The 12,978-nt window shown below is 37.4% G+C and overlaps 1 protein-coding gene across 6 annotated transcripts in view; it reads right to left on the minus strand.

The window, feature by feature from the left end:
* Positions 1 to 6,099: 6,099 nt before the first annotated feature.
* Positions 6,100 to 12,978, minus strand: part of CWC22 (CWC22 spliceosome associated protein homolog) — a 56,308-nt gene continuing 49,429 nt past the window's right edge. For all 6 annotated transcript variants that reach the window (XM_058549354.1, XM_058549357.1, XM_058549356.1 and 3 more), the window contains 3 exons: positions 11,519 to 11,620; positions 11,203 to 11,423; positions 6,100 to 6,941 (listed from right to left, as the gene is read on the minus strand). In XM_058549354.1, coding sequence (XP_058405337.1) covers positions 6,358 to 6,941; positions 11,203 to 11,423; positions 11,519 to 11,620 — 907 coding nt within the window. In that variant the 3' untranslated portion in view covers positions 6,100 to 6,357. The remainder of the gene's footprint in view (positions 6,942 to 11,202; positions 11,424 to 11,518; positions 11,621 to 12,978) is intronic.

Below are 12,978 nucleotides of genomic sequence, written 5' to 3' on the forward strand. Positions count from 1 at the left end.
AACCAGAGACGATTTTGCCTCTGAGGGCATATTCAGTAATGTCTGGAGACATTTTTGATTGTCAAGACTGGGAGATTGGTGCTGCTGGCATCTAGCAAGGCCAGGAATGCTGCTAAACATTCTAAAATTCATAGGACAGCCCCCCACAACAAAGAATTAACTGACCCAAGATGTCACTAGTGCTGAGGCTAAGAAACCTTGGTCTACAGCAGGGTGCAGACAGAAAGGCAATGTTTAAGACAAAACTCCCACCCCTGATGAACGTATAATCGACTTAGGGGGGTAAGATAAAAATAAATGATCTCACTGTACAATATACTAGTGTTAATTACAAGGCCTTTACCACGTGTGCCTTGAATGGCATCAAGCGCTACAGAAGGAAAAGCCATTGTTGGGTTCTACGTCAGAGCAACCTTCATGTTAGTAGCAAGGTAGATGTGTGCTGAGTCTTGAAAGATGTGGATAGACAAACAGAAAAGGATATTTCAGGTGGAGGGTGTGAGGGGTGCAGAAATCCAGAGATGAGAAGGAGCAGTATCTTTTCAGGGTAGTAAATAACCAGCTTGGCTACAGCAGAGTTTGTGTGGTAGGGTAACTTTAAGAAAAAAGTGCTTTCACCTACTATGTGGGAGAACGTGGTGGATGGAGTCCTCGCTTTGCCACATCTTAGCTAGGTGGACACCATCGTATGAGCTATAAAATTGAGATATCTCTTACCTTACAGCTGTTGCTGTACAAATTAGGTACTCTAAAATGCATGCCTCACAGCAGTGCTCAAAGGATGGCACTTCCTAGAACAAACATTAAGAAAGACAGGTTGAACTTCAAAGAAACTAGAGGAACAGTCTGTCAATTTACATTTACCCTATAGGCTAGAGGAGGCACTGGACTTCAGTGTATAAGGGAGTGAGAGGATGAAATAATGCTTTAGATTAATCTGAATCTAGGTAGATGGTATATAGGTGGTCACTGCATTATTCTTTTGGCTTTTCTGAATATTTTTCAAAGTTCAAGTTTTTACTTCCTAAGCTTTATTTTCTGTTTTCCCTTGCAAGAGTTTAGGCTCAGTTGAAAACAGATGCCCTGTTTGTTTGCTCTTCGCTGTCTCCTCAGAACAGTATGTGGCACACGGTAGATGATCAATAAACTATTATGGAAGGGCAGCCACAAAGCAAAGAGGGCCAGAACTATGGTGGTGGTGGCAGTTTGAGTGGGAAGATAGGGACATATACCAAAGATTCCCAAAAGCCACGTTGATAGAATTGGTGACCAGCTTTGAAAACTCACAAGTGACCGGAGATTGATGGAATCAATTGCAGTTAGAAACAGTGCAGAGCTGAGAAAAAATGAATTGTATTTGGATACATGAAATTATAGGGAGTAGGCCAATGAAATGCAGAACTAAAACTTGATGAAAGTTTTAGCGCAATTCAGCTACAGGGAACTCCTGAGGTTAGAAAAATAAATGAGGTTTCTCAAGGAAGATGAAGGGCTATGACCTCTCACTACCATGAAGAGCAGAAACTAAAACAATGATCTTTGTATAACAAATAGTGTCATTTCAAAACTAAGTAATAAATAGTTTTTGAGGGTCTAGAGTAGAGTCACAAACTAGCTACTCAAAAGCTAATTTACCTGTACATATTGTTTTGTTTGGACTTTTAATAAAATAATTTCAGGTGGTTTTAAAAAAAAATCACCGTCAACATTTAAAAACCAGAAGCTATATACAAATGCTTATTCTTTAATTCTCTGGAAAACCAGGCAGATTTGTCAACTCCGGTCTTTTCTACAGGCACAACTGAATGGAGGTGAGGTATTGTTGCTGCCCTTCAACGACTCCAATTCACTACCTAATTCGATTTGTCTCATTTGTGCTATCCAGCTGGCCCCTGTAGGCATTTGAGTTTGCAATTCCTGGTCTAGTGGTACTATGTCAGCTTTAATGACAATAATAACAGTAAAAACAGCAACACTGAGCACTTACTTCCAGGCCCTGTTCTAAGCATGCCACAGAGATCATTCACTATTTGAGGGAGTTACTCTTATACCATTTTACAGATGAGAATACTGAGACACAGAGGTTAAAGGACTTGCTAGAAGGTCAACAGCCAGCAAGTGGTATAGGTGAGATAAAAACCCAGACAGACTTAAATATGTAGTTAGCCAGACTTAAATATGTAGTTAGCCAAACAGTATTCAAATTAAATGGTAATAAATTACTCAATATGAAACTGAGTCTTTTTCTAAAAGCAAGCACCTCTACTTCAGCCACAAAGACTTGTATTCTTCTCTGCAGTGTACACACAGACACGCACACCCCATGCAATTTTGGGTAGCTGGGCATCTCCTTTTTCCACCTGTGCAAAGCTGGCCGAAGGTGAACTCCACAGTTAGATCCCTCCCCATAAAGCATGGCCTTTGGGTGGTGGGGAGGGCAGGTGGTGGTGGTGAGGAGACTGGTCCTCACTTTCATCTCCAGAAAAGAAAAAACACATAGATGGGGCGAACTTCAAGAAATGTTATGTTCTAACTGGAGATAGCCAACGTACCCAAAGGTTTTTAAGGACATTTGAAAAGAAACACGTGGGTGGCTATAAATAGAAGCTGTAGAGCACATCCCAGGCTGAGGGGACATGAGGTCAGAATAAGGAGAGCCAGGGAAACCACTTGGAAGTGTTTCAGTCAGGGTTCGGGAGTGTGTGTGAAGATGTCCACGTTAAGGGAACAGGGTTTCCTGGAGGTCACACCGGGCACTTTGGGCTCTCTCCTAAACCGTCAGTGGACGTTAAACTTTGTTTGACTGAAGAAACAGTCAGTGGAATAAACACAGAACAGAATGAAAGAATCTGAGAGATCAGAAAGGGCACTTGACTACATTGGAAAAAGTGAGTTGGATTGGGAAAAAAAAGCATCAGGGTTCTAAAAAATCTTGACGCATGAAAGTATAAAATTATGAGGCAGACATCCATTAGGAAAAAAACACATCAGTTGAGTCAAAATGAAAATGGCATAAACAAAGCATTAAAATCAAGAATCAGAAATTCACTCATAACTATCAGAGGTAACAAAAACTTTTCCCCCTTTCTGACAACACATTTGGGAAATGTAAAAAAAGGGATATAAAAAGCGGTTTGCTTGAGCTAAAAGAATATATACACCTGGGAAAGCACTACGTTAGAAGAGTGATGGAGAATTACTCTTTGTCACACCTTGACTCCAGAAAAATCCATTCATTTTCTGTGTAGCTATTTTAACATAATTATTTTTTTTTCTTACAAAGAACTATTATAGAAACAAAGCAATCATAATGAGTCAGTCAATGAGCCTGAATTTTCTTCTAAGTCTTTGCTGTATACTGGGAAAAAAGAAAACTAGTATTTATTGAATGCCCACTTTGTGCTCCATACTATTCTGGGCCTTTGACTGCATTATTTCATTTAATCATCACCACAACCATGTAAGGTGGGCACATTTTAAAGATGAATGTGAAGGTCAGAGGTGAAATAGTTTGTCCAAGTTCACACAGCTGCTAGGTGGCCGAGCTGGTACTCAAATACTTATCTCAAGCTTCTTTCCATCCTCCAGCTGTGCTTCGGAATGAAGCTGATCTGGGTGAAAACCTGGTCCTGTTACTTACCAGCTTTGTGGCCTGAGCCTAACTAACCTCTCTGGACTTCAGTCTCCTCATCTGTAATGTGGGGAGACAAAACCAATTTCCATAGGACTGTTTTGTGAAAATTAGTTTATTCTTTCATTCCTCTATTCAAATGACAGACCACGGAATAACGGAAGTGAAGCAATGTGGGCAGGGGGATAACTAATTATAACAAAGTCAATAGATCCAAAGTTTTGATGAAGTGAAAAGATTCCTAGAAGAGCAGTACTAAAGAAGGTGAGCTGGTTGGGCAGTGGTCCAAGTGTGATGCTTAAAGGAGACATGTCAGAGGTAGTCTGGATTTTGAAGTCAACATAATGGGGATGACCAGGGGAGCAGCTGGCTAGGGATGTAGTAGGGATGGAAAAACCTTAGAGGCAAGGAAATTGAGAAACTGAAAAACAATGAGTAATGCATGCCAAATATCTGGAACTCAGCTGATCCTTAAGAAATGCTAATCCTAAAAAGTAAAAAAATTAGAAATAGCAAACACAGGCAACATGTTTCTTGTCCACATATTAAAACGATGAAAGCGAAGAATGTGCCTGAGCAGCAGACAGTGCACGTGCACACTCCTATTTGATGCTGTAGGCATGCATTGTGAAGGCACAGTCCAGTTCCTCACCCAGGCTCCTATGCACTGCGTCCTGATACGACTCACTTACACTCAAATGCTTCTGCTTGAAGGTGGTTAGGTGTTCCGTTAACTGTTTTTGTTAAAAGTAAAATAGTAAGGAGCCAAAAAAAAAAAAAAAAATTCAAATAAGTATAATAGGAAATGTTAACAAAAATTTCCAGGCCATATTTACTACAGATAAATGTCTATATCTCAGTAGTTCCTTCTCTCTCAGTTCCTCTCACAGCAATCCTCACTTCTTCAACTACATGGGCAAACATGACCTCATCAGAGACCTTCTCTACCTTCCTATGGACAATCACCCTCTCTCCACATCATACACTCTCTCCTTTCACTGCTTAACTGTTTGTTCATAGCACTTATCACCTCCAGACATGTTAGACATTAATTTGTTTACTATCTGTCAGCACTCTATCTCCAACCAAAATATAAGCCCCTTTGTTTTGTTTATTGTTTTATCTCTAGTTCCTAGAACAGGCCTGGGCACAGAGCTCAATAAATATTAGTTACCTTTAAATAAATAAGGTACTTTAATAACACTTTAAGGTCTTAAGTACTCAATAAAAAGAATGGTTGCCCAATTTTACATTTAGAAGAGAAATTATGAACTAAGGTTAGAGTGAAGAAAATAAACTAAAATTCCGAGTACTGTTTTTTCTTTTCTAACCACCTCTGGAGATCAGTGTTCAGTCACAAAAACAAACTCTCATTTATTTCCTTTAGGGCTCATAGCCTATGTGCTCCTTAAATCCAATTCGCTGAGCTTCATAGTCCTGTGAAATGCATGATGGCCACGCTAGTCTCTTCCAATGACCACTCCCCACCTTCTAACCACCACAGTAGGAGAAAATGCTAAAAGAACTTTTCCAAGCTGACATATTCAACCAATACTTTTTTTTTTGGGGGGGGGTGGGGGGAGATAGGAGGAGGAGAGGATAATATTTCTTTATTTACATGGACTTTATTGTTACTTATACTCAAGTTTTTAAACCACAAAAATAGAAAACATTTTGAATCAGAGAATGCCTGAAAGCCAAACATTAAGATGGTGGTCTCATCATTCCTGAACCCAGATATCAGCTAAAATGGATTTTATGTTCTTCGAAGTGCACAAGCACAAGTAGTCTATTTAGTAAGTAAGGTTAAATGCCTGTCAGCAAATCTAAAATTTCAGAGGCAATATTTTATTTCAAAAGTAATAAATAATATGGTCACATATTAATTAGTGAGAGTTACAATGAAGGAAACGCTTAAAATTCTTATAAAAATTAGAATTATTTCATAGTTAGGCTGTTCACATTTCTCATGACCGTATGTTTTTCAATGACCTATTAATCCAATTTAAAAATTAAACACACATTAACTCACCAACAGTGATACAACTTCAAGGCTGAGAAAAAGCACTAATCACAAAGAACTTCAACATTAACTAGATTGCAGTCCAGAGAGAAGAAATGTCATCAATGAGAGAAGTCCTAATTATAAATAATATAGCTGTGTATCTGTTTAAAGACTAACATACACCTAGGTTCACCAAAACACTTGTGAAAAAAAATTACACACACCTATTTTGTTCAAGACATAATATGAAACGTGAACTAATTCCTCTACTTTAAAAAAAGGGTGACTCCTAAAAAAGGTTCATTGGCATCTCATAAACAAAGCAAAACTGTTAAACTGAAATGGTTCATCTATTTGGGTCTTCAGTTACAAATAAAAAGCCACTAATAATTCATTATAATAGTTCTATAAATAACTGAAAACGTTATCATCAAAAAAAATTGTCAATGAAAAAAATGACTGATTCAATGAGCATTTGATCATTTTATTAACAAAATATAAGCAAGAATTACATCCCTCTCTGGTGAAACTTTTCAAATAATTTTACGTGGAGGGTCTTGAGATGTATCAGTTAAAAAACACGTTAAAATGAAAACATTTTTTAAATGTACAAATACAAACCAGTACTTTATACAAGAATTCTCTATAAAGTTCGTCAATGTAAAAAATAATTTGTTTCAACTGAATATAAAGCATGTTCAGTTTCTGCAATTTTGCAGAATTATTTTTTTTGCTTTGTTGGAGACTTTTCTCTTCGCCGGTCCTGATTTTTCTTTGATTCTCTGGATTGTTCAGAGTATCTGCTAGATTTTTCCCATCGTCTCTCGGCACCATTCTGATACCTATCTTCGTCACTTCTAGAGCCGGAATGTTTTTTATTCTTTTCTCTCGACTTTGATCTATCTTTTCTTCTAAAATTTTCACTGTCTTTATTTCGGTGTCTGTGTTCATTTTCAGAAAAAGAATTTCTTCTCTCTCCTCTCCTCTTTCTGGGATCACCATGCTTATTTTCCAAATCTACGTGCATTTCTTGGTCTCTGTCATTCCCGACTCTACTGTAACTATTTCGTTCAGAAGGAACCCCCCTGTCTGCAGTGTATTTTGTTACAGGATCTCTCCAACTTGGATCTCTTGAATTTTTATCTCTGTGTCTTTCTGACCTCCTTTCTCGTTCAGTGCTTGTTTCCTGGAGTCTTTGCTCTGGTTTTCTTTCTTCTTGTTTCCTATCATTTGTTTGTTTCCTGATCAATTTATCAACTTCTTTACGTCTGATGTTCCCTTGTCCCTTCTTTCTTACATCTTTAGCTGCACGTGTAAAATGAAATATAGTCAGCTTCTATTTTAATCTAAATTTCATAATTTAACAATCACATTTATTGATAACATTGTAAGTTTACTAATTCAGATAAACTGCATGCAAAGCTAAACTGATTGAATGGAAAGTCTGATGACAGAATATTTTACAAAATATGTAATTTTAAACAATATACAATATATCAACATTAGTTACTAAAGTTCTATTTTGATCCTGAGACTCAAAACAGTAAACAGGAACTTTACACTATAGCAAACGTGGTGAAATTTTTTATGAAGTGACTAAAACGGTATGTTTCCACTTACGAATTTTATCCAAAAACAGAAATTCCAGCCCATGTACATTATGTCATATGAACTGTTATGTCAGTTCTGGTACATAATCAAAACACAGTGATCACACACGCCGGCAACATCATTTCCTAAAGGTGCAGGGAGCAGGATGACTGGGTTTGCATAACAGCATGAACATATAGTTTTCCAATAAAAACCTCTTCCTACAAAAACAACTATTCTGCTCTCCAGGGCTATCAGAGAAGCACTAACTGCACCAGTAAGAGAAGCTAGGTGAAGATATACAATCATAGGCTCTATGAGAGCCATGATGGCTTAATTTCTGAGAAAACTCTTCTAAAAAGGGCTTGAACATTTAATTTTACTGATATAACCACAAATATAATTATTAATTACAGTGAAATAACTTAACATTTTAAGCTATAAAACAAATTTAATCACTTTATCTGTGTTATTTAGCTTGGGTACATAAATCAAAGGTGCTGAGATGACCAAAATTTCTGTCAAATTCATATATATATAGAAAGAAGAAAATGTAATGGAAAACTGCCTACCCTCATCCTACCCCCACCCAATCTCACTGTACCCACCTGTATTTCTTCCGCCAAATGCCTACCCTTGGCACAGTCAGTTGGTTTGCCACTTAGGACGTATTTCTCTGGTTCCTATCAAGCAGCTCAGCTGAGCTGCAGCTATCCAAGCAGAAACCATCTGGCTCTGCACTAAATCAACGTCTCTCTGACCCTACTCTGCACCACTCTCAGTGCTTTGTTGACTCTAAAACCCGAGCCATATAATAATATGCAATTTACTCTCTCTCTGGTGTCTGCTTTATAATTTTCTAATTTGAGGGCAGTTTGTACTGCTTTTACGTTATTTTATGTTTTATTAATAAAATTGAAAGCTCTCTACTGAAATTGTATGATAAGGCAAATTAATTTTGAATCAGCAAGCTTCCTTATTTCAGCAATTCATGCTGTGTTATCATCTGTTCTCAAAACGGATATCATGAAATAACAAATTCTTTAGAATTAAAAGAGGTGAATCTTAAATGAACAATGTCAGTATATTTCAATTCAAGAATAGACTTCCTATGAGCAAATGGAATCCTACTCTAATAATATAAAACACTGAGGGCCCCACAATTTTGGATGCCACATGGTACGTAATACATTGAAGTGACATAAGCCAGAGAACAAGAGTGTGAAGACTAGCCTTCCAATTTACTCAGGCTGCAGGGAAAAGTGCTGCCTCTCTGAAATATGCATTAGAAAACAAGAAACAACATGCATTTTAGACAATTAGACTATCTCTTATTCAGACTAAGACACTGTGATGGAAGACAGCAGAGTTGACCCTGGGGAAAACAACAAAGATCTTTTCAGAAAACGGCGCATTTGAAAAAACTCCTTTACTACAGCACTTCCACTTCCAAGTAGGATGGAGACGACTGTGGAAGACCAGAGCTCCTGCTGAAAATGCTAGAAATGCTGGATAAAAATGTAAAATCTTCTGTTTAAAGGCACTAAAGATCTGGAATCTTGAGATGCTCGAAAGGAAGTGCTCAAAAAACGGATGAGGTTATGTCAAAAGAACACAGAAGTCAACTTCAAGGAACTCCTTATTGCCAAAGCTAAAACGATTTGAACAAAATAAATGATAGTATTAGACTTTAACACACAGAATAAGATACATATCCATAGTCCACACTGATATAAATACATAGTCGAATTAATAGACAAACGGGGGAAAGAGACCACTCTTTCTTAGAGAAGAAATTCAGTTACTAAATGTAGAAGAAAAGAGACAAACAGAAAATCATCATTTGGCAAACACCATGGTAATAAGTGCTGCAGACAAGCTCCAAAGATGGATGCTAAAACTAGACAGTGAAAGTTAGGGGAGAAAGAGGAGATTTGCATACCATCAAATTATCTTCCTACAAAATATTAATTTACAGAGAAAAATAGTTTCCATGAAGAAATCCAGCAGACATCGCCTTCACCAACTGATCAAAGTTAATGTCAACAATAAGATACATCAATATTATGAACTCCTTGATGAGATACACCAAGAACACACAACTTCTACGGTATTCTGGTCAAAAATGCATAATCCCGTTCCAATTATGGGAAAACATCAGAGAGATCTCCATATTAAGGGACATTCTACAAAACAAGTGACCAGAGGACTTCAAAAGTGTCAAAGCCATTAAAAACAAGGCAAGCCTGAGAGGAACTATCACAGGTTATAGAAGAGTAAGGAGATATACAATTAAATGCAATTAAGATCCTGGAACAAGGAAAAGGACATTAGTGAAAAAACTGGTGAAATTGAAATGAGATCTGTTGTTTGCCTAACAGTACTGTTCCAATGTTAATTTCCTGGTTTTGATAACTGAACTATGGTTATGTAAGATGTTAACATGCAGGGAAGCTGGTGAGGGCTCTATGGGAATTCTCTGTCCTATTTCTGCAACTTTCTTGCAAGTTGAAAATTAGTTCAAAATAAAAAGTAAAAAAATAAAGGCATCAGAAATGCAAATTAAAACCCAATGCAGGGGCCAGCCCCGTGGCTCAGCGGTTAAGTGCGCGCGCTCCACTACTGGCAGCCTGGGTTCGTATCCCAGGCGCGCACTGACACACCACTTCTCTGGCCATGCTGAGGCCGCGTCCTGCATGCAGCAGCTGGAAGGATGTGCAACTATGACATACAACTATCTACTGGGGCTTTGGGGGAACAAAAAAAAAGGAGGAAGATTGGCAGTGGATGTTGGCTCAGAGCTGGTCTTCCTCAGCAAGAAGAGGAGGGTTAGCATGGATGTTATAGCTCAGGGCTGATCTTCCTCACAAAAAAAAATAAATAAATAAATAAATAAATAAATAAAATAAATAAATAAATAAATAAATAAATAAATGCAATACTATTACACACCCACCAGAACGGCTAAAATGAAAAAGACAGTCAATTAGGAAGAAAGGAGCTACTGGAACTCTCCTACACAGCTGATGAGGGTGTAAACTGGAACAACCTCTTGGAAAACTGCTGTATCTACTAAACCTAAATATACACACAATGTACAACCCAGTAATTCTACCTCTAGTTACATAACCAACAGAAGTGTATAGACACCAAAAGATAATGTACAAGAGTATTCATGGAAACACTATTTATAAATCTAAATTGCCATCGAGTAAAAAGTATGTTAAGTATACTGTAGTATATTCATATAGTGGAAAACTGATACAGCAATAAAATGAACGAAACATAACTAAATGCAATAATACAGATGAATCTCACAAAAATAATTCTGAAAGATAGGCCAGACATAAAGGAGTTCATAATATATAATTATAAATTTAAAAACAGGCAAAATGAATTTATGGAACTACAAATCAGAATGAGTAGCTGCCATGAAGCAGTGGATGGGAGGAGTGGTAATTATTGCAAAAGGGAACAAGGAGGACTTCTAGGGAACTGGTAATTCTTGTTCTGGATGTTAGCTACATGGATGTGCTCCCATCGTGAAAATTTATGCAGCTGTACACTTATAAAGTACGTACTAAATGTGTGGTATATGTCAACAATAACATAAATCTTCACTATTCAAAGTAAAAAACTAAAATTTCTTTAAAATATGAACTTCAGGAAAGCTCCTGTAAACTAGTTTATAGACGTTATGAATGGTATTTCAGTCACCACTCAAATAAATATTTGCCAATGAAATATCTTCATTTCTATAAAGAGGATTCCAAGGCAATTTTAGCATTACAAATGTTATAATTCACTACAGACTGCAGCAGTGACAGATGATCATTTATATTATTAATTGTGGCTTTTAAACAACTGAACTCTAAAATAAATAAGCAATCAAATTATTTTCTTCTCTCATTGTAAACATCACCAGTAATATACTTGTTAGAAAAGAGCACGATCCATTATAAATGAGTTTCAATACCTGGGGCAGAGCTCTGACTGCTGGTGGATGAAGAATCACTCTCTTCACTGGAAGACTCTGAACTGCTGTCACTGCTGTCAGAATCCGAGGCTGAAGAGTCAGACTCAGAAGAGGAGGACTCAGAGGAGGAGGAGGAGGGGGAAGATTTATTTGGCTCAACATCTGGTTTCTGTGCCACGATGACCTTTGGTGTATTTTTGAGATGCTCACGCAATTCATCCCTAATTAAAAATATAATCTCTGTTAGATTCTGCTTCAAAGGCAACTGTAAGATAATTCTGTAAGTTGAAAATAAAATTCTCAAAATAATCCTTACGTTAAACCTCCAAGACCTATAGAAGTAAAGAAGTTGATGGCAAACCGAGTGTTTCTTGGATTATCTCGGGGTAATAACCCTTCAAAGAATGGCTGTAGGGTTCTAAAACAGAAAAAAAAAATGAGCAAAAGAGAACAGATTGCTTAAAGATAAAAAGGCAAAATTCTTATATAGTCATTTTTCAGATTTTCTGTGTATTAAATTAGTAAATGAAATACCACCAAGGAAGTGATTTATATCATTTATTAGGCTAGGCTACATGCTATCTAAATGAAATGAGTAGGGTTGAGTCATAATTTACTGAACTTGATTTCTATAATTATACAATAGAGGAGGTTTCTAAACCGTTTTATACGCACACCACACACACACACACACAAAATAGAAATATGTATACAACATATCCAACATATATATCTATAAACATATGTATATACTGTACATGAATGTATATACAGAAAATGAGAAAACCTCCTCTGTTTTACATATATACATGCATGCGTACACAGCACTGTGGAGGCAATGGTCGGGGGGAAGTAGTCAACAAAAGAGAGAAATCATGAAGACTGCATATAACTACTATTTCCAGGGGAAGGGTAACAAACAAAAGACATTAACAATATAAGGTGGTTTTGGACATGTGTTTTAGAGCGCCACACTGAATGACTAGTCAGCAGAGTCAGGAAAAACTGTTTATAGAAAAAGGTGACAGATGAGAAGAATGATTAAGAGTTTGCTGGACAGAACAAGAGAGAGGATTCCCAGCTCTGGAAACAGAGGTAAGGAAGCATAAACAAGACACACTTGCTTAACAAGCTGGGCAATGTTGGTGCGGCTAGAGTGCAGCTTGCTGGAGAAGGAGTAGATGGGCCTGGTAAGGTGGACAGGGACTAATAAATAAGCGTATGAAGCCAAGGCAAGCGGATGGAACTGCCCAGAGAGAGCATGCAGTAGAAGCCAGGATAGACTTTTGGCAAAGTGGAGAGGCAGGCTGAGGAGAAGACAGAGAATGAGAGGAGTAAGGCAGAATGAGACGAAAGTGAGCAGCCACAGTGAGCAAGTGGTCAACTGTATAAGCGAGGCCGAGAAGTCCAGCAGCATGAGGACTGAGAAATACTACTTGATTTGGCAGGTAGTCACTAAGAAACTCGATGATTTCAGTAGTGTGAACGGAGTAGAAGCCAATGTGAGAGGCAATGGGCAATCTGAACAAATAGGAAATAAGAAAGCTGGGATAGGGATTATATAATAGTCCTGGAACAAGACCCTAATTCAGGGTAATAATCTGAACAATTACATGACTGATACTCATCTGTATATATTCACAACTGCCCACTGATAAAATATTAATTATCATTCTAAGGTTCAAAATTAGGGTAAAAAAAAAAAAAAACCTATAAATACTCATCACTGGAGAACTCCAGTAAGCAAGCAAAAGTAATTTTGTGTGTTCTAACTAA

Source organism: Diceros bicornis, chromosome 10 (assembly GCF_020826845.1).
Source record: "Diceros bicornis minor isolate mBicDic1 chromosome 10, mDicBic1.mat.cur, whole genome shotgun sequence".
Taxonomy (NCBI): domain Eukaryota; kingdom Metazoa; phylum Chordata; class Mammalia; order Perissodactyla; family Rhinocerotidae; genus Diceros; species Diceros bicornis.